The 27,717-nt window shown below is 43.5% G+C and overlaps 1 protein-coding gene across 1 annotated transcript in view; it reads right to left on the reverse strand.

Moving 5' to 3' along the window:
• Nucleotides 1-5,618: 5,618 nt before the first annotated feature.
• The window catches only part of cep126 (centrosomal protein 126), a 37,357-nt gene continuing 15,258 nt past the window's right edge, over nt 5,619-27,717 (reverse strand). Inside the window, exons 7-12 of the mRNA XM_071357942.1 lie at nt 24,235-24,351; nt 19,180-19,289; nt 15,766-15,823; nt 6,529-6,822; nt 6,319-6,383; nt 5,619-6,198 (exon numbers count right to left, since the gene is read on the reverse strand). Of these exons, the coding sequence (XP_071214043.1) occupies nt 6,115-6,198; nt 6,319-6,383; nt 6,529-6,822; nt 15,766-15,823; nt 19,180-19,289; nt 24,235-24,351 (728 nt within the window). The 3' untranslated portion in view covers nt 5,619-6,114. The remainder of the gene's footprint in view (nt 6,199-6,318; nt 6,384-6,528; nt 6,823-15,765; nt 15,824-19,179; nt 19,290-24,234; nt 24,352-27,717) is intronic.

The following is a 27,717-nucleotide window of genomic DNA, read 5'->3' on the forward strand; positions in this document are numbered from 1 at the left end:
TTTTGTTACAATAAGTCATGGGTTTTGTTACAGTAAGCCATGGTGTTTGTTACAGTAAACCATGTTTTTCTTTACAGTAAGCCATGTTTTATTTACAGTAAGCCATGGGTTTTGTTACAATAAGCCATTGGTTATATTACTTAAGCCATGGGTTTTGTTACAGTAAGCCATGTTTTTTTTTACAGTAAGCCATGTCTTTCTTTACAGTAAGCCATGTTTTATTTACAGTAAGCCATGTTTTTTTTATACAGTAAGCCATGTTTTATTTACAGTAAGCCATGTTTTTTTTTTACAGTAAGCCATGTTTTATTTACAGTAAGCCATGAGTTTTCTTATAGTAAGCCGTGGGTTTTGTTACAGTAAGCCGTGGGTTTTGTTACAGGAAGCCATGGTGTTTGTTACAGTAAGCCATGTTTTATTTACAGTAAGCCATGTTTTATTTACAGTAAGCCATGGGTTGTGTTACAGTAAGCCATTGGTTTTGTTACAGTAAGCCATGGGTTTTGTTACAATAAGCCATGGGTTTTGTTACAGTAAGCCATTGGTTTTGTTACAGTAAGCCATGGGTTTTATTTACAGTAAGCCATGGGGTTTTGTTACAGTAAGCCATGGGTTTTTTACAGTAAGCCATGTTTTATTTACAGTAATCCATGGTTTTAATTACTGTAAGCCATGGGTTTTTTACAGTAAGCCATGTTTTATTTACAGTAAGCCATGGGTTTAATTACTGTAAGCCATGGGTTTTTTACAGTAAGCCATGTTTTATTTACAGTAAGCCATGGTTTTAATTACTGTAAGCCATGTTTTTTTTTACAGTAAGCCATGTTTTATTTACAGTAAGTCATGGGTTTAATTACTGTAAGCCATGGTTTTTGTCAGGTAGCCTAGTGGTTAGAGCGGAAGGTTGCTGAATCGAATCCCAGAGCTGACAAGGTCAAAATCTGTCGTTCTGCCCCTGAGCTAGGCAGTTAACCCGCTGTTCCCCGGGCGCCGAAGACGTGGATGTTGATTCAGAGTGGTTGGGTTAAATGCGGAAGACACATTTTAGTTGAATACATTCAGTTGACAACTGACTAGGTATCCCCCTTTCCCTTTGTTACAGTAAGACATGGGTTTTGTTACAGCAAGACATGGATTTTGTTACAATAAGCCATGGGTTTTCTTATAGTAAGTCGTGGAATTTTTACAGTAAGCCATGTTTTTTTTAATAGTAAGCCATGTTTTATTTTACAGTAAGCCATGGGTTTTTTACAGTAAGCCATGGGTTTTTACCCAATCCGCGTGTGTACCACTTTTTTAAATGCTATCCTCTGGTGATCCAATCTTGTTGTATAATTTTTTCCCCAAATAAATGCAATTAAAATGAACTTCTTTAAGTTATCAACTTATGATATTGCGATCCCATTGGCTCTTATAGCTGTGCAGTAACACTTTTAAACTACTACATTGGTGAGCAAGATGGTGCCGACAGAGATGGTCTCCTCGCTTCTAGTCCTTAGGAAACTATGCAGCATTTTGGTTTTTATGTATTATTTCTTACATTGTTAGCCCAGAAAATCTTAAGTGTTATTACATACAGCCGGGAAGAACTATTTGATATGAGAGTGACGTCAATTTACCAGCACTATGACCAGGAATACGACTTTCCCGAATCGGATCCTTTGTTCGAACCACCCAGTGCATTTGATCTGATTCCAGAGGCCCAAAACAAGTAGACGGAGCGGCCTTCTGGTGAGACTTCAGAGGCGCGCACACTTCCGAGTTTATTACTCGCTAATGTCCAGTCTCTAGATAACAATGTAGCCGAAAGAGTTGCCTTCCAGAGAGACATCCGGGATTGTAACATTCTCTGTTTCACGGAAACATGGCTCTCTCGGGATATGCTGTCGGAGTCGGTACAGCCACCTGGATTCTTCACACGTCGCTCCAACAGGAATAAGCGGCCTTTCAGGTTAGGTTGATATAGGACTCGTTTTACTGTGGATATAGATACTTTTGTACCTGTTTCCTCCAGCATCTTCACAAGGTGAAGCTGTTGTTCTGGGATTGATTTGCACTTTTCGCACCAAAGTACGTTCATCTCCAGGAGACAGAACACGTCTCCTTCCTGAGCGGTATGATGGCTGCGTGGTCCCATGGTGTTTATACTTGCGTACTATTGTTTGTACAGATGAACGTGGTACCTTCAGGCATTTGTAAATTGCTCCCAAGGATGAACCAGAGTTGTGGAGGTCTAAACATTTTTTTCTGAGGTCTAGGCTGATTTCTTTTGATTTTCCAATGATGTCAAGTAAAGAGGCACTGAGTTTGAAGGTAGGCCTTGAAATACATCCACAGGTGCACCCCAATTGACTAAAACTATGTCAATTAGCCTATCAGAAGCTTCTAAAGCCATGACATCATTTTCTGGAATTTTCCAAGCCGTTTATAGGCCCAGTCAACTTAGTGTATGTAAACTTCTGACCCACTGGAATTGTGATACAGTGAATTATAAGTGAAATAATCTGTCTGTAAAACAATTGTTGGACAAATGACTTGTGTCATGCACAAAGTAGATGTCCTAACCGACTTGCCAAAACTATAGTTTGTTAACAAGAAATTTGTGGAGTGGTTGAACAACAACCAGAACCGCCATGTATACTACCATCCCTTCCTCTAGTAACCCCGGTGGACCAGAACTTCCTCTGATTTGTTCACTCTGTTGATGTGCAGCAGCTGATTGGTGGTCGAATACATTGATCAGACTCTACTCCACCACAACAGACACAACGACCTGACATATTAGTTCCTCAAAAAGCCTGTCATTAGGAGGTCAAAGGGTGAGAATACTGTAAAGTCCATGTAGAGGACTGCAAAACAAACTAAAGAAACCCAATAAATATCAAACAAAAAAAGATATATTCAGTGATTTACTTACATTTGTTAAATATATAATACTTAAAATCATCTTTAATCAGTCCTCTCTGAGAAAATGTTAAGGGAGAAAACACTTGTAGCCCAGGCTACAAAGTTCTAGAAACCTGTTTGATGGGTGTGCTGCCCAAAAACGTTTCGTCACATCTGAAACAGAAAAATTCTTGTCTGATGTGTGCTGCTCGTGTCTCCGCCTCAGACAAGTCACAGCAAGCTGACTGGAGACAGAGGGAGAAGTGTTCACAGCAAGTTGACTGGAGACAGAGAGAGAAGTGTTCACAGCAAGCTGACTGGAGACAGAGGGAGAAGTGTTCACAGCAAGTTGACTGGAGACAGAGGGAGAAGTTTTCACAGCAAGTTGACTGGAGACAGAGGGAGAAGTGTTCACAGCAAGCTGACTGGAGACAGAGGGAGAAGTTTTCACAGCAAGTTGACTGGAGACAGAGGGAGAAGTGTTCACAGCAAGCTGACTGGAGACAGAGGGAGAAGTGTTCACAGCAAGCTGACTGGAGACAGAGGGAGAAGTGTTCACAGCAAGTTGACTGGAGACAGAGGGAGAAGTGTTCACAGCAAGTTGACTGGGTACAGAGAGAGAAGTGTTCACAGCAAGCTGACTGGAGACAGAGGGAGAAGTGTTCACAGCAAGCTGACTGGAGACAGAGGGAGAAGTGTTCACAGCAAGTTGACTGGAGACAGAGGGAGAAGTGTTCACAGCAAGCTGACTGGAGACAGAGGGAGAAGTTTTCACAGCAAGTTGACTGGAGACAGAGGGAGAAGTGTTCACAGCAAGCTGACTGGAGACAGAGGGAGAAGTGTTCACAGCAAGTTGACTGGAGACAGAGGGAGAAGTGTTCACAGCAAGTTGACTGGAGACAGAGGGAGAAGTGTTCACAGCAAGCTGACTGGAGACAGAGGGAGAAGTGTTCACAGCAAGTTGACTGGAGACAGAGGGAGAAGTGTTCACAGCAAGCTGACTGGAGACAGAGGGAGAAGTGTTCACAGCAAGTTGACTGGAGACAGAGGGAGAAGTGTTCACAGCAAGTTGACTGGAGACAGAGGGAGAAGTGTTCACAGCAAGTTGACTGGAGACAGAGGGAGAAGTGTTCACAGCAAGCTGACTGGAGACAGAGGGAGAAGTGTTCACAGCAAGTTGACTGGAGACAGAGGGAGAAGTGTTCACAGCAAGCTGACTGGAGACAGAGGGAGAAGTGTTCACAGCAAGTTGACTGGAGACAGAGGGAGAAGTGTTCACAGCAAGTTGACTGGAGACAGAGGGAGAAGTGTTCACAGCAAGTTGACTGGAGACAGAGGGAGAAGTGTTCACAGCAAGCTGACTGGAGACAGAGAGAGAAGTGTTCACAGCAAGTTGACTGGAGACAGAGGGAGAAGTGTTCACAGCAAGTTGACTGGAGACAGAGGGAGAAGTGTTCACAGCAAGTTGACTGGAGACAGAGGGAGAAGTGTTCACAGCAAGTTGACTGGAGACAGAGGGAGAAGTGTTCACAGCAAGTTGACTGGAGACAGAGGGAGAAGTGTTCACAGCAAGTTGACTGGAGACAGAGGGAGAAGTGTTCACAGCAAGTTGACTGGAGACAGAGGGAGAAGTGTTCACAGCAAGTTGACTGGAGACAGAGGGAGAAGTGTTCACAGCAAGTTGACTGGAGACAGAGGGAGAAGTGTTCACAGCAAGTTGACTGGAGACAGAGGGAGAAGTGTTCACAGCAAGTTGACTGGAGACAGAGGGAGAAGTGTTCACAGCAAGTTGACTGGAGACAGAGGGAGAAGTGTTCACAGCAAGTTGACTGGAGACAGAGGGAGAAGTGTTCACAGCAAGTTGACTGGAGACAGAGGGAGAAGTGTTCACAGCAAGTTGACTGGAGACAGAGGGAGAAGTGTTCACAGCAAGCTGACTGGAGACAGAGGGAGAAGTGTTCACAGCAAGCTGACTGGAGACAGAGGGAGAAGTGTTCACAGCAAGTTGACTGGAGACAGAGGGAGAAGTGTTCACAGCAAGTTGACTGGAGACAGAGGGAGAAGTGTTCACAGCAAGTTGACTGGAGACAGAGGGAGAAGTGTTCACAGCAAGTTGACTGGAGACAGAGGGAGAAGTGTTCACAGCAAGTTGACTGGAGACAGAGGGAGAAGTGTTCACAGCAAGTTGACTGGAGACAGAGGGAGAAGTGTTCACAGCAAGCTGACTGGAGACACACTTAAATCACTGATTGCTGTTCCCTTTAATAAAGAATGTTTGGTAATGCTTGACATTAGGAAGTTTATAGACAGTACGTTACAAGTTAAAATTTGTTTAGATATCATTCATAAAAAAGTTATAAACCATTGTTTGAAACTGTTTAAACATTTTACAGTAGGAGTCATAGTTTAGAAACAGAATTGACATGTTATAGTAATAGAGCCGACTGCTTTATCTAGTGACCAAACAGAATAGGATTTGTTGTTTCTGAACAAACCCTTGTTGACCTTGTTGGGCCAGTGGAGTGAGTCTATTGTACAAGTTGTACACACTTCATCTCACTCAACTGCCATCCAACAACAGTTAACACACACCTATGATCAAGTTGAATTGAATGGTATTGAAAAACCCGTTGACGTTGCATCATACGAAACGGTTTTCACATCTTATGAACGTCCCTTTTTGACAAGAGTTAACTTGTGACCCCTAGAGGACAATCTACAACAAACAGCGTCTACGTTCCCTTTCAGAAACAGAACAAAACCAAACTTGAGGACAGGGTGACTTTATTAGCTTCATCATTATCAAGATTAACTTACACACTGACAGACATCAGTATACAATCGTATTGGTATGATTGTGTACAATACATTATATACACACACACACAGCACAATTGTCCGGGGAAAATAAATATATTTATTTCATACAAAAATAATCTCTATCAATTAAAGGCCAAACCAAATAGCAAAGCCTGACTGCATATAAGACCGAAGCTATAATGTGTAAATAAGTCAATATAAGTACTGTCATTTGCTAATAGACTTATTCACAGCCCCGGGTTGTGAAGTCTTCATCCCAGCAGAGAGAGTTAGTGGTGGTGCTGAAACTCGAGGAGGAGTTATTATAAAGTCATTTTATTAATACAGCAGTGTATAAGGTTGGTGTAAAGCACAAGCAGACAAAGTGACATTCAGGCGGCCATATTGGAACGTTGTTGGACCGTCGTGTCAGAATCTCCTCTGGGTTCTAGGGCGGTTGTTGGTGGAGACCGTGCGGTGTTTGCGGTGGGCAGCACCCGTCCCATCCTCTGTCTGGGAGGAGACAGGAAACGGTCATGTTTAACAACACTCAAATCTAACGATCGTGTACAAATAAATTCAAATCAATGTTGGTACAAACATTATTCTTTCAAAACCCACTGAGATACTCACAAAGGGCGCTTCGCCACGTAAGAAAGGTTTAGTAGCAGGGTGGCCTCCAGCAAATGCCTGCACATCTGCAATGTATCACAATATCATGTCAGAGAGCGAGTAGGTGGTGGAGATATGACCACTGGAAAACTCTGAGCTCTAGTTAGGGTCCCTAGACACGGACAAGTAACAGCCTGATCAACGTTGGGGTCATTGCAGGGTTGTACTCACATTGCAGCCGATGGTTGAGTCGATTCAGGGACAGCAGCACTTTCTGCTCCTCCAGGGAGATGGTGGTGATGGTGGGGACCTGGCCCTGCCCTTGTTGCCCCTGGACTTGGTGCCCCTGGGCTTGGTGCCCCTGGACTTGGTGCCCCTGGCCGTGGCTGGTAGTGATCGATTGGCCCTGGTGCTGGTTGTGACCTCCACCTGGCTCTAGCCTCTGGGATGGCACCGTCTCCTTGGCAACCACTATATCACTGTCTGCCAGCAGGCCTTCACTGTGGGCCTCCGCTTCTGCATACTCTGAACCAAAAAGCACAGTCAATACTGTCAACACAGTCCACACTGTCAACCCAGTCAGCATAGACATCACAGTCAGCACAGACCACACAGTCACAACTGTCAACACAGTCCACACTGTCAACCCAGTCAGCATAGACATCACAGTCAGCACAGGCCACACAGTCACAACTGTCAACACAGTCCACACTGTCAACCCAGTCAGCATAGACATCACAGTCAGCACAGACCACACAGTCACAACTGTCAACACAGTCCACACTGTCAACCCAGTCAGCATAGACATCACAGTCAGCACAGACCACACAGTCACAACTGTCAACACAGTCCACACTGTCAACCCAGTAAACACAGTCACTGTCAACACAGTCAACACAGACAACACCGTCATCGCAGTCTACATAGACATCAAGGTCAACAAATATATCACAGTCAGCACAGTAAAGACAGTAAAAACAGTCAACATAGTAATCACAGTCAACACAGTAAAAACAGTCAACATAGTAATCACAGTAAAAACAGTCAACATAGTAATCACAGTAAAAACAGTCAACATAGTAATCACAGTCAACACAGTAAAAACAGTCAACATAGTAATCACAGTAAAAACAGTCAACATAGTAATCACAGTAAAAACAGTCAACACAGTAAAAACAGTCAACATAGTAATCACAGTCAACATAGTAATCACAGTAAAAACAGTCAACATAGTAATCACAGTAAAAACAGTCAACACAGTAAAAACAGTCAACATAGTAATCACAGTCAACACAGTCAACATAGTAATCACAGTCAACATAGTAATCACAGTCAACATAGTAATCACAGTAAAAACAGTCAACATAGTAATCACAGTAAAAACAGTCAACATAGTTAACAAGGTCAACACAGTCAACATAGTAATCACAGTCAACATAGTAATCACAGTCAACATAGTAATCACAGTAAAAACAGTCAACATAGTAATCACAGTAATCACAGTCAACATAGTAATCACAGTCAACATAGTAATCACAGTCAACACAGTAATCACAGTCAACATAGTAATCACAGTCAACATAGTAATCACAGTCAACATAGTAATCACAGTCAACATAGTAATCACAGTCAACATAGTAATCACAGTCAACATAGTAAACACAGTCAACATAGTAATCACAGTCAACATAGTAATCACAGTCAACATAGTAATCACAGTCAACATAGTAATCACAGTCAACATAGTAAACACAGTCAACATAGTAATCACAGTCAACACAGTAATCACAGTCAACATAGTAATCACAGTCAACATAGTAATCACAGTCAACATAGTAATCACAGTCAACATAGTAAACACAGTCAACATAGTAATCACAGTAAAAACAGTCAACATAGTAATCACAGTAAAAACAGTCAACATAGTAATCACAGTCAACACAGTAAAAACAGTCAACATAGTAATCACAGTCAACATAGTAATCACAGTAAAAACAGTCAACATAGTAATCACAGTAAAAACAGTCAACATAGTAATCACAGTCAACATAGTAATCACAGTAAAAACAGTCAAAGTAGTAATCACAGTAAAAACAGTCAACATAGTTAACACAGTCAACATAGTAATCACAGTCAACACAGTAATCACAGTCAACAGAGTCAACGTAGTCCACACAGTCAACACATGTATTTTGTCTCCATGTGTCTATCGCCGATCAGAACATGGACCGATTAGCAACTAGCTGTCCTCTCAAGAGGAAGCTTCTACAAAATAAAAACAATTGTTCAAATAAATTACGCAAAAGAGATGGCCAACAAGTTAGGCTGCTCAGCTGACTGGTTGACATACAGTAAATGGAGAAATGTAAATGAAAAAAATCACAAAAAATCACAAGAAATTATATGACCAAATAATGATAAATGACACAACGGGAAAATACTTTGGAGTACATTAAATCATTACAACAAAAACCTTTGGCTCTGGCCAATCATTTCAATTACTATTTCACTGGTAAAGTGAAGAACTGAGAAGTGAAATGACAACACTGAACAAAGAACCATCATAGTTTTGTATAAAATATCAAATCATGAAAGAGAAGGTCCGCTGCTTTGAATTTGGTCAAGTTTGTGTGGAAGAGGTGGAAAAACTATTGTTATCCATCCATAATGATAAGCCACCAGGTATAGACAACCTAGATGGTAAACTATTGAGAATGGTAGCAGACTGTATTACCACCAGGTATAGACAACCTAGATGGTAAACTATTGAGAATCGTAGCAGACTGTATTGCCACCACTATTGACCATATCTTTAACCAAAGCCTAAATGAGTGTCTGTCCACATGTGTGGAAGGAAGCTAAAGTAGTTCCACTGCCTAAAAATAGTAAAGCACCCTTTGCTGGCCCCAACAGCCGCCCAATCAGTTTGCTGCCTGTTCTTAGTCAACAGAGGGAGACGAAACAATGCTCACTGCTAACTTTCAGCTTATAGAGGAGGACACTCCACGTGTACTGCACTGACTCAGGTGACTGATGATTGGTTAAAATAAATCGATAATAAGATGATAGTTGGAGCTGTTATTGTTAGATTTCAGTGCAGCCTTTGATGTTATTGATCAGAAATTGTAAAAAAAAAAAATATATATATATATCCACTTTGCTATGGCTTTACATCACCTGTCATCACATGATCGGAGAGTTATTTATCAATATAACCCAGAGAGTATTCTTCAATAGAAGCTTCTCTAACATCAGATATGTACAGTGTGGTGTCCCTCAGAGCAGCCCAGAGAATGTTCTTCAATAGAAGCTTCTCTAACATCAGATATATACAGTGAGCTGTCCCTCAGGGCAGCCCAGAGAGTATTCTTCAATAGAAGCTTCTCTAACATCAGATATGTACAGTGAGCTGTCCCTCAGGGTAATTTCCTTGAGCCGTTACTCTTCTCTAGTTTTACAAATGATTTGCCGCTGGTCTTACACACGCAGCTAGAATGACGGATGCATGCGGATGATTCCACACTCTACACGTCAGCACCCACAGCCAGTGAGCTACCTGGAACTCTAAATAAGGAGTTACAGTCAATTAATAATGAATAAATACATCGACAACTAAAAGCGTTGTATTTGGTTCAAAACATTCTCTGAGACGTAAATCTCAACTGGAGATGAACATAAAGGGTGTGACCATTGAATGAGTTGAGGAAGCTAAACTCCTAGGAGTAACATTGGATGGTCAATTATCAAAGTTGTTGTGAAGATGGGGAGAGGTATGTCTGTTACAAAAAAAACACCTGTACTAGGTTGTTCAGGCTCTGGTATTCTCCCATCTTGATTACTGTCCAGAGATATGGTCAAGTGCAGCAAAGAAAGACCCAGCAAAGCTGCAGCCGGCTCAAAACAAAGCAGCACACATTGTCCTTAACTGCATACACATAACTAACATCAACAACATGCGTGATAGTATTTCCTGGTTGAGGGTTGAAGAGAGATGAACTGCTTCTCTTCTAGACTTTATGAGAAATATTACTGTGATGAACATTCCAGATTGTCTACGTAATCAAATAACATTCAGCTCAGACACCCCACAAGACATACCACCAGGGGTCTCTTCAGACACCCATACATACCCCACTAGACATACCACCAGGGGTCTCTTCAGACACCCATACATACCCCACTAGACATACCACCAGGGGTCTCTTCAGACACCCATACATACCCCCACTAGACATACCACCAGGGGTCTCTTCAGACACCCATACATACCCTACTAGACATGCCACCAGGGGTCTCTTCAGACACCCATACATACCCCCACTAGACATACCACCAGGGGTCTCTTCAGACACCCATACATACCCCACTAGACATACCACCAGGGGTCTCTTCAGACACCCATACATACCCCACTAGACATACCACCAGGGGTCTCTTCAGACACCCATACATACCCCACAAGACATACCACCAGGGGTCTCTTCAGACACCCATACATACCCCACTAGACATACCACCAGGGGTCTCTTCAGACACCCATACATACCCCACTAGACATACCACCAGGGGTCTCTTCAGACACCCATACATACCCCACTAGACATACCACCAGGGGTCTCTTCAGACACCCATACATACCCCACTAGACATACCACCAGGGGTCTCTTCAGACACCCATACATACCCCCACTAGACATACCATCAGGGGTCTCTTCAGACACCCATACATACCGCACTAGACACACCACCAGGGGTCTCTTCACAGTCCCCAAGTCCAGAACGAACTCACGGCAACACACAGTATTATACCAACAAGACATGCCACCAGGGGTCTCTTCACAGTCCCCAAGTCCAAAATGAACTCACGGCAACACACAGTTTTATATAGAGCCATGGAACTCTCTTCCATTTCCTATTACTCAAGCAAACAGTAACATTACCTTTAAAAACAACTAATGGAACAACAGGGACTGTGAAGGGACACACACACACACACACAAACATGTTTTTGTTGTATTGCTCATAATATTTTTAGTTGCATTGTTTGTACAGTCCCAACAGAAAGTATTCACACCCCCTGGACTTTTTCCCATTTTGTGGTGTTACAAAGTGGGATTAAAATGAATTGGAATTTATTTTTTGTAAACGATCTACACAAAATTCTAACATTTGTAAAAAAAAAAATGCATGAAAAATAAAACAATAGTATATATTGATAAGATAAGTATTCATCCCCCTGAGTCAATACATGTTAGAATCACCTTTGGCAGTGTCACGACTTCTGCCGAAGTCGGTCCCTCTCCTTGTTCGGTCGACGTCACCGGCTTTCTAGCCATCGCCGATCCACTTTTCATTTTCCATTTGTTTTGTCTTTGTTTTCTACACACCTGGTTTCTATTCCCCAATTACATGTTCATTATTTGACCCTCTGGTTTCCCCCATGTTGTGTGCGTGTCTGTTTTATTGTAAGGCTGTATCTGACGGCTGGTATATTGTTACCGGGTTTTGTTATTTACGCCGTTTATTTTCGTGGTACCGGTATTTTTCCAGCACCATCATATTGTGTTTATACTGGTGTTTTCTTGAATTAAATAGCTTATCCACGCATCTCAGCTCTCCTGCGCCTGACTCCTTTCACCAGTTACCTACAGCCTTGACAGGCAGTGATTACAGCGGAGTCTTTCTGGGTAAGTCTCTAAGAGCTTTTCACACCTGGATTGTGCAACATTTGCCCATTACTCTTTTCAAAATTCTTCAAGCTCTGTCAAATTGGTTATTGATCATTGCTAGACAACCATTTTCAGGTCTTGCCATAGATTTTCAAGTAGATTTAAGTCAAAACTGTAACTCGGCCACTCAGGAACATTCACTTTCTTTCTTGGTAAGCAACTCCAGTGTAGATTTGGCCTTGTGTTTTAGGTTATTGTCCTGCTGAAAGGTGAATTCATCTCCCAGTGTCTGGTGGAAAGCAGACTGAACCAGGTTTTCCTCTAGGATTTTGCCTGTGCTTAGCTCCATTTTTTAAATCCTGAACAACTCCCCAGTTCTTAACGATGACAAGCATACCCATAACATGATGCAGCCACCACTATACTTGAAAATATGGAAAGTGATACTCAGTAATGTGTTGTATTGGATTTGCCCCAAACACTTTGTATTCAGGACAAAATGTTAATTGACACATTTCTTGCAGTATTACTTACGTGCCTTGTTGCAAACAGGATGCATGTTTTGGAATATTTTTATGCTGTACAGGCTTCCTCCTTTTCACTCTGTCATTTAGGTTAGTATTGTGGAGTAACTACAATGTTGTTGATCCATCCTCAGTTTTCTCCTATCACACTCTTTAACTGTTTTAAAATCACCATTGGCCTCATGGTGAAATCCCTGAGTGGTTTTCTTCCTCTCCAGCAACTGAGTTAGGAAGGACGCCTGTACCTTTGTAGTGACTGGATCTATTGATACACCATCCAAAGTGTAATTAATAACCTCACCATGCTCAATGGTAGTTTTTTTTTACCCATCTACCAATCGGTGCCCTTCTTTGCGAGGGATTGGAAAACCTCCATGGTCTTTGTGGTTGAATCTGTGTTTGAAATTCACTGCTCGACTTGGGACTTTACAGATAATTGTATGTTTGGGGTACAGAGATGAGGGAGTCATTCAAAAATCATGTTATACATTTACATTGTGGTCATTTAGCAGACGCTCTTATCCAGAGGTTATTGCATACATTTTCATACTGGTCCGCCGTGGGAATCGAACCCACAACCCTGGTGTTGCAAGCACCATGCTCTACCAACTGAGCTACACAGGACTCAGTTATACTCTATTATTGCACACAGAGTGAGTCCATGCAACTTATTATGTGACTTGTTAAGCACATTTTTACTCTTGAACTTATTTAGGCTTGCCCTAACAAAGGGGCTGAATACTTATTGCCTCAAGACATTTCAGCTTTTCATTTTGAATTAATTTGTAAAAATGTCAAACAAAAATAATTCCACTTTGACATTATGGGGTATTGTGTCAGTGACACAAAATCTAAATTGAATCCATATGATTAAGTCAACATGGACAATACAGTCAATACAGTCACCAGGATCACGCCAAGGTTCTTAGCACTCTGTGAGGAGGACACAATGGAGTTGTCAACCGTGATGGCGAGATCATGGAATGGGCAGTCCTTCCCCGGGAGGAAGAGCAGCTCCGTCTTGCCGAGGTTCAGCTTGAGGTGGTGATCCGTCATCCAGACTGATATGTCTGCCAGACATGCAGAGATGCGATTCGCCACCTGGTCATCAGACATATCAGTGTGGATGACGGATCACCACCTCAAGCTGAACCTTGGCAAGACGGAGCTGCTCTTCCTCCCGGGGAAGGACTGCCCATTCCATGATCTCGCCATCACGGTTGACAACTCCATTGTGTCCTCCTCCCAGAGTGCTAAGAACCTTGGCGTGATCCTGGACAACACCCTGTCGTTCTCAACTAACATCAAGGCGGTGACCCGTTCCTGTAGGTTCATGCTCTACAACATTCGCAGAGTACGACCCTGCCTCACACAGGAAGCGGCGCAGGTCCTAATCCAGGCACTTGTCATCTCCCGTCTGGATTACTGCAACTCGCTGTTGGCTGGGCTCCCTGCCTGTCCCATTAAACCCCTACAACTCATCCAGAACGCCGCAGCCCGTCTGGTGTTCAACCTTCCCAAGTTCTCTCACGTCACCCCGCTCCTCCACTGGCTTCCAGTTGAAGCTCGCATCCGCTACAAGACCATGGTGCTTGCCTACGGAGCTGTGAGGGGAACGGCACCTCCGTACCTTCAGGCTCTGATCAGGCCCTACACCCAAACAAGGGCACTGCGTTCATCCACCTCTGGCCTGCTCGCCTCCCTACCTCTGAGGAAGTACAGTTCCCGCTCAGCCCAGTCAAAACTGTTCGCTGCTCTGGCACCCCAATGGTGGAACAAACTCCCTCACGACGCCAGGTCAGCGGAGTCAATCACCACCTTCCGGAGACACCTGAAACCCCACCTCTTTAAGGAATACCTAGGATAGGATAAAGTAATCCTATCCACCAGAGTCAACATGGACAATACAGTCACCAGAGTCAACATGGACAATACAGTCACCAGAGTCAACATGGACAATACAGTCACCAGAGTCAACATGGACAATACAGTCACCAGAGTCAACATGGACAATACAGTCACCAGAGTCAACATGGACAATACAGTCACCAGAGTCAACATGGACAATACAGTCACCAGAGTCAACATGGACAATACAGTCACCAGAGTCAACATGGACAATACAGTCAATATAGTCACCAGAGTCAACATGGACAATACAGTCAATATAGTCACCAGAGTCAACATGGACAATACAGTCAATATAGTCACCAGAGTCAACATGGACAATACAGTCACCAGAGTCAACATGGACAATACAGTCAACATAGAAATCACAGTCAGTACAGTCAACTGTACACTCACCGGCCAGTTTATTAGGTACCCCACCCATGTCATGAAAATGGAACGCTCCTACAGACAGTGAGCCATGTGGCCGTGGCTTGCTATATAAAGTAGACAGACAGGCATGGAGGCATTCAAGTGACCTAAGCAACTGTGACCGTGGTATGATCGTCGTTGATGTGCAGAACGGCATCTTGTCAGGTCCTTGTCATAGATGGTCTATTGTAGCAGATGACCACACCGGGTTCCTATCAGCTAAAAACAAGAAGAAATGGCTCCAGCGGGCACGCGATCACCAACACCAGAGAATTGAGGAGTGAAAAAACATTGCCTGGTCTGACGAATCTCGTTTGCTGTTGCGTCATGCTGATTGGCTGAGTCAGGATATGTGGCAGTGGTGTACCACTCAATCTGCAGCAACCACATGATGTTATCGTGTCGGCATGGACCAACATCCCCCTGAAACGTTTTCCACTGGTAGAATCCATGCTCCAAATAATTCAGGCTGTTCTGGAGGCAAAGGGGTTACGAACCGGTACTATATGGGTATACCTAATAAACTGGCTGGTGGGTGTACAAAGGGGTTACGAACCGGTACTGTATGGGTATACCTAATAAACTGGCTGGTGGGTGTACATTACAGGCAACATTGATGTTAGTCTGGACTCAAGGAGTACATTCAGCACTGATGTTAACGTCACAACAAATACTGCAGGTAGCCAGTCAAAATCCAGTGAACATACGGGTTGAAATACTGCAGGTACCCAGTCAAAATCCAGTGAACATACGGGTTGAAATACTGCAGGTAGCCAGTCAAAATCCAGTGAACATACGGGTTGAAATACTGCAGGTACACAGTCAAAATCCAGTGAACATACGGGTTGAAATACTGCAGGTACCCAGTCAAAATCCAGTGAACATACGGGTTGAAATACTGCCTTACTTATAGATACACACTACTTATACAGACATAACAACAGATACTCCCATACCTTCATGTTGATGTATCAGGTCATGTTTGCTGTGTAATGGTGTTATCAGCACCATGGCCTGTGGAAAACAAAACACATACAGACAAGAATAAATATATTTACATATTTACAATGTTCTGCAGCAGATTCTGTCTTCATTATGAGGTCACTGTGTTTACAATGTTCTGCAGCAGATTCTGTCTTCATTATGAGGTCACTGTGTTTACAATGTTCTGCAGCAGATTCTGTCTTCATTATGAGGTCACTGTGTTTACAATGTTCTGCAGCAGATTCTGTCTTCATTATGAGGTCACTGTGTTTACAATGTTCTGCAGCAGATTCTGTCTTCATTATGAGGTCACTGTGTTTACAATGTTCTGCAGCAGATTCTGTCTTCATTATGAGGTCACTGTGTTTACAATGTTCTGCAGCAGATTCTGTCTTCATTATGAGGTCACTGTGTTTACAATGTTCTGCAGCAGATTCTGTCTTCATTATGAGGTCACTGTGTTTACAATGTTCTGCAGCAGATTCTGTCTTCATTATGAGGTCACTGTGTTTACAATGTTCTGCAGCAGGTTCTGTCTTCATTATGAGGTCACTGTGTTCTACTCGTAATGACACATTTACTATTCTGTGCAAGCGTGTTTAAAAAAATAAATAAACTACTGTATACACTAACTAATGGATTAACTACAAGTGTTGTAACAGATAAAGGTGACTATACAGCTGAACACATACTACACTAGTCACCCTATCAAAAACTACAGCCCGACCTGACAATAAAGAGAGCCATTCACAGTCCCTGCCTTCCCAGTGAATTGCCATATTGACAGGACTCAAATGCAACAAGTTCTAAAACACCCTGTGTTCACAGTAGGATATCAACTATCCCACAATGCAACTGAAGTGTCCGATGCATGCAGCTACCTGAACTGTCATGTAGTCTACCTGAGACTGAGATTAGGAGGGTACCAACCAACCTACCTGAGACTGAGATTAGGAGGGTACCTGACAGTCTATTTGAGACTGAGATTAGGAGGGTACCAACCAACCTACCTGAGACTGAGATTAGGAGGGTACCTGACAGTCTATCTGAGACTGAGATTAGGAGGGTACCAACCAACCTACCTGAGACTGAGATTAGGAGGGTACCTGACAGTCTATCTGAGACTGAGATTAGGAGGGTACCTGACAGTCTACCTGAGACTGAGATTAGGAGGGTACCTGACAGCCTACCTGAGACTGAGATTAGGAGGGTACCTAACAGCCTGAGATTAGGAGGGTACCTGACAGCCTACATGAGACTGAGATTAGGAGGGTACCTAACAGCCTGAGATTAGGAGGGTACCTGACAGTCTAATTGAGACTAAGATTAGGAGGGTACTTGACAGCCTGCCTGAGACTGGGAGGGTACCAACCAGCCCACCTGAGACTGAGATTAGGAGGGTACCTGAAATCCTACCTGAGAGCTTGACAGAGTGTTTGAGGGGATCAGTTTGAGCAAGACCAGATACAAAATCGCTAATCTTGGTCACATATTGAGTAGTTATTTTGGTTGGACAGTGTGCAATGCTGCAATGTGCCTGTGTTCACGTACCTGAGACTAGGATTGTAGAAAAAGGGAAGCCTGTACCTGAGACTGGGAGGGTAGAAAAAGGGAAGCCTGTACCTGAGACTGAGAGGGTAGAGGAAGGGAAGCCTGTACCTGAGACTGAGAGGGTAGAGGAAGGGAAGCCTGTACCTGAGACTGGGAGGGTAGAGGAAGGGAAGCCTGTACCTGAGACTGGGAGGGTAGAGGAAGGGAAGCCTGTACCTGAGACTGAGAGGGTAGAGGAAGGGAAGCCTGTACCTGAGACTGGGAGGGTAGAGGAAGGGAAGCCTGTACCTGAGACTGGGAGGGTAGAGGAAGGGAAGCCTGTACCTGAGACTGAGAGGGTAGAGGAAGGGAAGCCTGTACCTGAGACTGAGAGGGTAGAGGAAGGGAAGCCTGTACCTGAGACTGGGAGGGTAGAGGAAGGGAAGCCTGTACCTGAGACTGGGAGGGTAGAGGAAGGGAAGCCTGTACCTGAGACTGAGAGGGTAGAGGAAGGGAAGCCTGTACCTGAGACTGGGAGGGTAGAGAAGGGAAGCCTGTACCTGAGACTGGGAGGGTAGAGGAAGGGAAGCCTGTACCTGAGACTGAGAGGGTAGAGGAAGGGAAGCCTGTACCTGAGACTGAGAGGGTAGAGGAAGGGAAGCCTGTACCTGAGACTGGGAGGGTAGAGGAAGGGAAGCCTGTACCTGAGACTGGGAGGGTAGAGGAAGGGAAGCCTGTACCTGAGAATGAGAGGGTAGAGAAAGGGAAGCCTGTACCTGAGACTGAGAGGGTAGAGAAAGGGAAGCGTGTACCTGAGACTGGGAGGGTAGAGGAAGGGAAGCCTATACCTGAGACTGAGAGGGTAGAGGAAGGGAAGCCTGTACCTGAGACTAGGAGGGTAGAGGAATGGAAGCCTGTACCTGAGACTGAGAGGGTAGAGGAAAGGAAGCCTGTACCTGAGACAGGGAGGGTAGAGGAAGGGAAGCCTGTACCTGAGACTGAGAGGGTAGAGGAAGGGAAGCCTGTACCTGAGACTGAGAGGGTAGAGGAAGGGAAGCCTGTACCTGAGACTGAGAGGGTAGAGGAAAGGAAGCCTGTACCTGAGACTGAGAGGGTAGAGGAAGGGAAGCCTGTACCTGAGACTAGGAGGGTAGAGGAAGGGAAGCCTGTACCTGAGACTGGGAGGGTAGAGGAAGGGAAGCCTGTACCTGAGACTGGGAGGGTAGAGGAAGGGAAGCCTGTACCTGAGACTGAGAGGGTAGAGAAAGGGAAGCCTGTACCTGAGACAGGGAGGGTAGAGGAAGGGAAGCCTGTACCTGAGACTGGGAGGGTAGAGGAAGGGAAGCCTGTACCTGAGACTGGGAGGGTAGAGGAAGGGAAGCCTGTACCTGAGACTGGGAGGGTAGAGGAAGGGAAGCCTGTACCTGAGACTGGGAGGGTAGAGGAAGGGAAGCCTGTACCTGAGACTGGGAGGGTAGAGGAAGGGAAGCCTGTACCTGAGACTGGGAGGGTAGAGGAAGGGAAGCCTGTACCTGAGACTGGGAGGGTAGAGGAAGGGAAGCCTGTACCTGAGACTGGGAGGGTAGAGGAAGGGAAGCCTGTACCTGAGACTGGGAGGGTAGAGGAAGGGAAGCCTGTACCTGAGAGGGTAGAGGAAGGGAAGCCTGTACCTGAGACTGAGAGGGTAGAGGAAGGGAAGCCTGTACCTGAGACTGGGAGGGTAGAGGAAGGGAAGCCTGTACCTGAGACTGGGAGGGTAGAGGAAGGGAAGCCTGTACCTGAGACTGGGAGGGTAGAAGAAGGGAAGCCTGTACCTGAGACTGAGACAGGGAGGGTAGAAGAAGGGAAGCCTGTACCTGAGACTGGGAGGGTAGAGGCAGCCTTCTGTTCCCTGAGCCAGTGGTTCCTCTCCTCCTGGCCCCACTACCACGACTCTCCTGGGGCTGTCTCCTCACCACGCTCCTGGCTGATCACAATAATATAGAATAATGCTAAATACATGTGCATTTATTACCAATGAGGTATAATCAAATGTTGCATAATTATGTTATTTTTTTAAAGAAATTGCATAGTCAGAAATGTTTTTATGGATGAAATCCTTAATAGAATTTGAGTTATCAGTGTCAAATGTGTACGATGTTGGGCAACTACTAGGATGTCGACCGATTAAATCGGAATGGCCGATTAATTAGGGCCGATTTCAAGTTTTCATAACAATCGGTATTCTGCATTTTTGGACACCGATCATGGCCGATTACATTGCACTCCACGAGGAGACTGAGTGGCAGGCTGACTACCTGTTACGCGAGTGCAGCAAGGAGCCAATGTAAGGTGCTAGCTAGCATTAAACGTATCTTATAAAAAAACAATCAATCTTCACATAATCACTAGTTAACTACACATGGTTGTTGATATTACTAGTTTATCTAGCTTGTCCTGCGTTGCATATAAATCAATGCGGTGCCTGTTAATTTATCATCGAATCACAGCCTACTTCACCAAACGGGTGATGATTTAACAAGCGCATTCACGAAAAAAGCACTGTCGTTGCGCCAATGTACCTAACCATAAACATCAATGCCTTTCTTAAAATCAATACACAAGTACATATTTTTAAACCTGCATATTTAGTTAATATTGCCTGCTACCATGAATTTATTTTAACTAGGGAAATTGTGTCATTTCTCTTGCGTTCTGTGCAACAGAATCAGGGTATATGCAGCAGTTTGGGCCGCCTGGGTCGTTGCAAACTGTGTGAAGACTATTTCTTCCTAACAAAGACAGCCAACTTCGCCAAACGGGAGATGATTTAACAAAAGCGCATTTGCGAAAAAAGCACAATCGTTGCACGAATGTACCTAACCATAAACATCAATGCCTTTCTTAAAATCAATACACAGAAGCATATTTTTTTAAACCTGCATATTTAGTTAAAATAAATTCATGTTAGCAGGCAATATTAAACTAGGGAAATTGTGTCACTTCTCTTGCGTTCATTGCACGCAGAGTCAGGGTATATGCAACAGTTTGGGCCGCCTGGCTCGTTGCAAACTAATTTGCCAGAATTTTACGTAATTATGAGATAACATTGAAGGTTATGCAATGTAACAGGAATATTTAAACTTATGGATGCCACCCGTTAGATACAATACGGAACGGTTCCGTATTTCACTGAAAGAATAAACGTTTTGTTTTCGAGATGGTTTCCGGATTCGACCATATTAATGACCTAAGGCTCGTATTTCTGTGTGTTATTATGTTATAATTAAGTCTATGATTTGATATAGCAGTCTGACTGAGCGGTGGCAGGCAGCAGGCAGCAGCAGGCTCGTAAGCATTCATTCAAACAGCATTTCCTGCGTTCGCCAGCAGCTCTTCGCAATGCCTCAAGCATTGAGCTGTTTATGACTTCAAGCCTATCAACTCCCGAGATTAGGCTGGCAATACTAAAGTACCTATTAGAACATCCAATAGTCAAAGGTATATGAAATACAAATGGTATAGAGAGAAATAGTCCTATAATTCCTATAATAACTACAACCTAAAACTTCTTACCTGGGAATATTGAAGACTCATGTTAAAAGGAACCACCAGCTTTCATATGTTCTCATGTTCTGAGCAAGGAACTTAAACGTTAGCTTTCTTACATGGCACATATTGCACTTTTACTTTCTTCTCCAACACTGTGTTTTTGCTTTATTTAAACCAAATTGAACATGTTTCATTATTTATTTGAGACTAAATATATTTTTTTGATGTATTATATTAAGTTAAAATAAAAGTGTTCATTCAGTATTGTTGAAATTGTCATTATTACATATATATATATATTTTTTAATTGACTGATAAATCGGTATCGGCTTTTTTTGGTCCTCCAATAATCGGTATTGGTATCGGCGTTGAAAAATCATAAATCGCTCGACCTCTAGTAACTACAGGTCAAGTAATTTCTATTTCTTCTGAATCAAAGGGAATATCTTTAGGGCGGCAGATAGCCTCGAGGTTAGAGCGTTGGGCGGGACACTAAAAGGTTGTTGGTTCGAATCCCGGAGCCAACAAGGTGAAAGATCTTTCGCTGTGCCCTTGAGAAAGGCACTTAATCCCAATTGCTCCTGGGGCGCTGGACAATGGTGACCCCACTCCCCGTGGATGTCTCAGGGGGAGTTGGGATATGGTGACCCTGGCCGTGACCCCACTCCCTGCGGATGTCTCAGGGGGAGTTGGGATATGGTGACCCTGGCTGTGACCCCACTTCCTGTGGGTGTCTCAGGGGGGGTTGGGATATTCAAGAAACACATTTTCATTACACACTTGTAGAAAGTGTGTAACAGCACATATATAAGCCCCCCCAACATTGAGTATTACAACAGAAGGTTCAACCTAATGTATGGTCTATTAAAAAGATATGTTGCAAAAAAAGTATTTCCCTTTTATCGAACGTTTACTTCTAAATGGCGCTCTTTGACAGACAAATAATACTACGAGGTTTTGAGGCTGCATGCCAGATGGTACCCTATTCCCTACATCAGGGCCACCTCCAGTCCTCAGGGGCCTGATTGGTGTCACATCTGTTGCACCCTCTACAACCACTGTGATTATAATTATTATTATTAATATTATTATTGTTATTATTATTATTATTATTTTACCCTGCTGGTCATCTATGAACATTTTAACATCTTGGCCATGTTCTGTTATAATCTCCACCCGGCACAGCCAGAAGAGGACTGGCCCACCCCTCATAGCCTGGTTCCTCTCTAGGTTTCTTCCTAGGTTCTGGCCTTTCTAGGGAGTTTTTCCTAGCCACCGTGCTTCTACACCTGCATTGCTTCCTGTTTGGGGTGTTAGGCTGGGTTTCTGTACAGCACTTTGAGATATCAGCTGATGTAAAAAGGGCTTTTTAATACATTTGACTGACACCTTTGCACCCCGCCCCAGCTAACACACCTGACTCCTATAATCAACTAATCATGATCTTCAGTTTAGAATGCAATTAGTTTAATCAGGTGTGTTAGCTAGGGATGTGGGGAAAGTGTGACACCAATCAGCCACCCGAGGACTGGATTTGCCCATCCCTTCTCTATGCATTCGGAAAGTATTCAGACCCCTTGACTTTCTTCACATTTTGTTACGTTACAGACTTATTCTAAAATTGATTAAATATTTGTATTTTTTTTCAAATGTAAACAAAATACCCCATAATGAAGAAGCAAAAAAAGGTTTGTATAAATGTTTTAGGAAAAAAATAACAAGAAAATAAAATTAAATATCACATTTACATAAGTATTCATACCCTTTACTCAGCACTTTGTTGAAGCACCTTTGGCAGCGATTACAGCCTTGAGTCTTCTTGGGTATGACGCTACAAGCTTGGCACACCTGTATTTGAGGAGTTTCTCCCATTCTTCTCTTCAGTTCCTCTCAAGCTATTTTCAGGTCTCTCCAGAGATGTTCGATCGGGTTCAAGTCCGAGCTCTGGCTGGGCCACTCAAGGACATCAGAGACTTGTCCCGAAGCCGCTCCAGCATCGTCTTGGCTGTGTGCTTAGGGTCATTGTCCTGTTGGAAGTTGAACCTTGGCCCCAGTCGGAGGTCCTGTGTGCTCTGGAGCAGGTTTTCATCAAGGATCTCTCTGTACTTTGCTCTGTTCATCTTTCCCTCGATCCTGACTAGTCTCCCAGTCCCTACCGCTGAAAAATATCCCCACAGCATGAAGCTGTCATCACCATGCTTCACCGTAGGTATGGTACCAGGTTTTCTCCAGATGTGACGCTTGGCATTCAGGCCAAGGAGTTCAATCTTGGTTTCATCAGACCAGAGAATCTTGTTTCTCATGGTCTGAGAGTCTTTAGGTGCCTTTTGGCAAACTCCAAGTGGGCTGTCATGTGCCTTTTACTGAGGAGTGGCTTCCGTCTGGCCACTTTACCATAAAGGCCTGATTTGTGGAGTGCTGCAGAGATGGTTGTCCTTCTGGAAGGTTCTCCCATCCCCACAGAGGAACTCTGGAGCTCTGTCAGAGTGACCATCAGGTTCCCTGACCAAGGCCCTTCTCCCCGATTGCTCAGTTTGGTTGGGCTGCCAGCTCTAGGAAGAGTCTCGGTGGTTCCAAACTTCCTCCATTTAAGTATGATGGAGGCCACTGCATGCTTGGGGACTTTCAATGCTACGGACATTTTTTGGTACCCTTCCCCAGAGCTGTGCCTCGACACAATCCTGGTTCGGAGCTCTACGGACAATTCCTTCGACCTCATGGCTTTGTTTTTGCTTTGACATGCACTGTCAACTGTGTGGCCTTATATAGACAGGTGTGTTCCTTTCCAAATCATGTCCAATCAATTGAATTTACCACAGGTGGACTCCGTGCGGCAGGTAGCCTAGTGGTTAGAGCGTTTGGCCAGTAACCGAAAGGTTGCTGGATCGAATCCCCGAGCTGACAATGTAAAAATCTGTCGTTCTGCCCGAGCAAGGCAGTTTAACCCACTGTTTCCCGGGCGCTGAAGAAGTGGATGTTGATTATAGCAGCTCCTCACACCTCTCTGATTCAGAGGGCTTGGGTTAAATGTGGAAGACCCATTTCAGTTCAATGCATTCAGTTGTACAACTGACTAGGTATCCCCCCCCCAATCAAGTTGTAGAAACATCAAGGATGATCAATGGAAACAGGATGAACCTGAGCTCAATATTAAGTCTCATAGCGAAGGGTCTGAATACTTATATAAATAAGGTATTTATGTTTTTTTTTTAATGTTTTTCTAAAAACCTGGTTTCACTTTCTCATTATGGGTTATTGTGTGATGAGGAAAAACATTAATTTTATCCATTTTAGAATAAATCTGTAACGTAGTGCACAAAATAGGGAATAGGGTGCAATTTGAGACGCCACCTAGGCTAAATCTTCTTTGACCTTCTTACCATTGGTTGGAGAGAGGAAGAAGTCTCCCATCGTGGCCTTAACTCCGTTGATCAGGCTGTCCCCGTTGATAGTAACGCGAGATAGGTGTGCTTGAGGCAGGACAGTTATAGGGTCACCTAAAGAGACAAAACAGCAAGTCAGAGGTTCCTAGTTTCCCCTCCATGCTCCAGATTCTGTTATGAAAAACCTGATGTTTCTCTCCAAACTATCCCGATACAAAAACATGAGCCAAAAAGAACGACATTTTCCCATGATATATTTCACCGGTGTAGTGATCCCATATGTGATGGTGAGTGGTACAGGGGGGGAGGGGGGGGGGGGGGGGCAATGAAAACACAGCGTATCGATTGAACTTAAGAAGAAGCTTTCCTAAGAAATGTTTTCATACCTAAAGAATCCTCAAACAAAGTTACAAACTGGCAGCCACACAAAGAGAGTACTGTCCCGTCAAAAGGGTTTCTGTTGGACTAGCCAACAGCACAAGGTGCAGTGAGTTCAGTGGGGAGGCTTTAGGTCACTGGGTCCTCAGTACTTTCCATGTAAAAAAAATAATTAGCAGTTGAAAATATATTTCCAATAGCAGGTGGATGACATCAGTCATAAATTACATACAATAAAAATAACTAATTACTAGGGATGGAACGATTCAACATTACATATCGGCCCCCGGTTCAAATGGTTAACCTGCGAGTGCATCAGAGCCTAAACCGATCCAAATTAAGCATTGGTCAGAAAACAAATTCAAACTTCAGGAATCAATGGTTCACTGGTGTTTTTAACTCATTTTGTTTTATTCTGAAAATACCTCATCTGAATTGATCACATCTTTACTAACGCTGCAGAAATGTGTTTGAAAGCAGTATCCAGATCCATAGGATGTAGTGATCACAATATAGTAGCCATATCTAGGAAAACCAAAGTTCCAAAGGCTGGGCCTAATATAGTGTATAAGAGGTCATACAATACGTTTTGTAGTGATTCCTATGTTGTTGATGTAAAGAATATCTGTTGGTCCGTGGTGTGTAATGAGGACCAATCAGACGCTGCACTGGACACAGTTATGAATTTGCGTATTCCAGTTACTGGCTGCAGAGCCAATTGGTAAACGTACTGCAAATTAAGAAATCATGTGACTAAACTGAATAAAAAGAAGAAACTACACTATGAAACAAAGATAAATGATATAAAGAATGATAGTAAAAATCTTTGGAGCACCTTAAAATTACATTTTGGGAAAAAAGGCAATCTCAGCTCCATCATTCATTGAACCAAAAGGCTCATTCATCCCAAAACCAACTGATATTACCAACTACTTGCTGATTTTTTCATTGGCAGGATCAGCAAACTTAGGCGTGACATGCCAGAAACAAACACTGACACTACACATCCAAGTATAACTGATCAAATTATGAAAGACAAGCATTGTCATTTTTAATTCCGTAAAGTGAGTGTGGAACAGGTGGACAAGGATTGTTGTCTATCAAGAACCAGGGTCTGACAACTTGGATGGAAAATAACTGAGGAGAATAGCGGACGATATTGCCACATCTTCAATTTAAGCCTACTAGAGAGCGTGTGCCCTCAGGCCTGGAGGGAAGCTAAAGTCATTCTGCTACCTAAGAATAGTAAAGCCCCCTTTACTGGCTCAAATAGCCAACCAATCAGTCTGTTATCAACCCTTAGTAAAAAATCATGTTTGACCAGATACAATGCTATTTCACAGTAAACAAATTGACAACAGACTTTCAGCTTATAGGGATGGACACTCAACAAGCACAGCACTTACACATATGACTGATGATTGGCTGAGACAAATTGATGATAAAAAATATTGTGGGGGCAGTTTTGTCACACTTCAGTGCGGCTTTTGACATTATTGATCCTAGTCTGCTGCTGGAAAAACTTATGTTATGGCTTTACACCCCCTGCTATAATGTGGATAAAGAGTTACCTGTCTAACAGAACACAGAGGGTGTTATGGCTTCACACCCCCTGCTATAATGTGGATAAAGAGTTACCTGTCTAACAGAACACAGAGGGTGTTATGGCTTTACACCCCCTGCTATAATGTGGATAAAGAGTTACCTGTCTAACAGAACACAGAGGGTGTTATGGCTTTACACCCACTGCTATAATGTGGATAAAGAGTTACCTGTCTAACAGAACACAGAGGGTGTTATGGCTTTACACCCCCTGCTATAATGTGGATACAGAGTTACCTGTCTAACAGAACACAGAGGGTGTTATGGCTTTACACCCCCTGCTATAATGTGGATAAAGAGTTACCTGTCTAACAGAACACAGAGGGTGTTATGGCTTTACACCCCCTGCTATATTGTGGATAAAGAGTTACCTGTCTAACAGAACACAGAGGGTGTTATGGCTTTACACCCACTGCTATATTGTGGATAAAGAGTTACCTGTCTAACAGAACACAGAGGGTGTTATGGCTTTACACCCACTGCTATAATGTGGATAAAGAGTTACCTGTCTAACAGAACACAGAGGGTGTTATGGCTTTACACCCCCTGCTATAATGTGGATAAAGAGTTACCTGTCTAACAGAACACAGAGGGTGTTATGGCTTTACACCCCCTGCTATATTGTGGATAAAGAGTTACCTGTCTAACAGAACACAGAGGGTGTTATGGCTTTACACCCCCTGCTATAATGTGGATAAAGAGTTACCTGTCTAACAGAACACAGAGGGTGTTATGGCTTTACACCCCCTGCTATATTGTGGATAAAGAGTTACCTGTCTAACAGAACACAGAGGGTGTTATGGCTTTACACCCCCTGCTATAATGTGGATAAAGAGTTACCTGTCTAACAGGACAGAGGGTGTTATGGCTTTACACCCCCTGCTATATTGTGGATAAAGAGTTACCTGTCTAACAGAACACAGAGGGTGTTATGGCTTTACACCCCCTGCTATAATGTGGATAAAGAGTTACCTGTCTAACAGGACAGAGGGTGTTATGGCTTTACACCCCCTGCTATAATGTGGATAAAGAGTTACCTGTCTAACAGAACACAGAGGGTGTTCTTTAATGGAAGCCTCTCCAACATAATCCAGGTAGAATCAGGAATTCCCCAGGGCAGCTGTCTAGGCTCCCTACTTTTTTCAATCTTTACTAACTACATGCCAATGGCTTTGAGTATGCGGATGACTCAACACTACACGTCAGCGACTGAAATGACTGCGACACTTAACAAAGAGCTGCAGTTAGTTTCAGAACGGGAGGCAAGGAAAAAGTTTGCCCTAAATATTTAAAAAACTAAAAGCATGGTATTTGGGATAAATAATTCACTAAACCCTAAACCTCAACTAAACCTTGTAATGAATACTGTGGAAATTGAGCAAGTTGAGGAGACTAAACTGCTTTGAGTAACCCTGGATTGTAAACTGTCATGGTCAAAACATATTGATACAACAGTAGCTAAGATGGTGAGGAGTCTGTCTATAATAAAGCACTGCTCTA

This window comes from Salvelinus alpinus, chromosome 21 (assembly GCF_045679555.1).
Source record: "Salvelinus alpinus chromosome 21, SLU_Salpinus.1, whole genome shotgun sequence".
Lineage (NCBI taxonomy): Eukaryota > Metazoa > Chordata > Actinopteri > Salmoniformes > Salmonidae > Salvelinus > Salvelinus alpinus.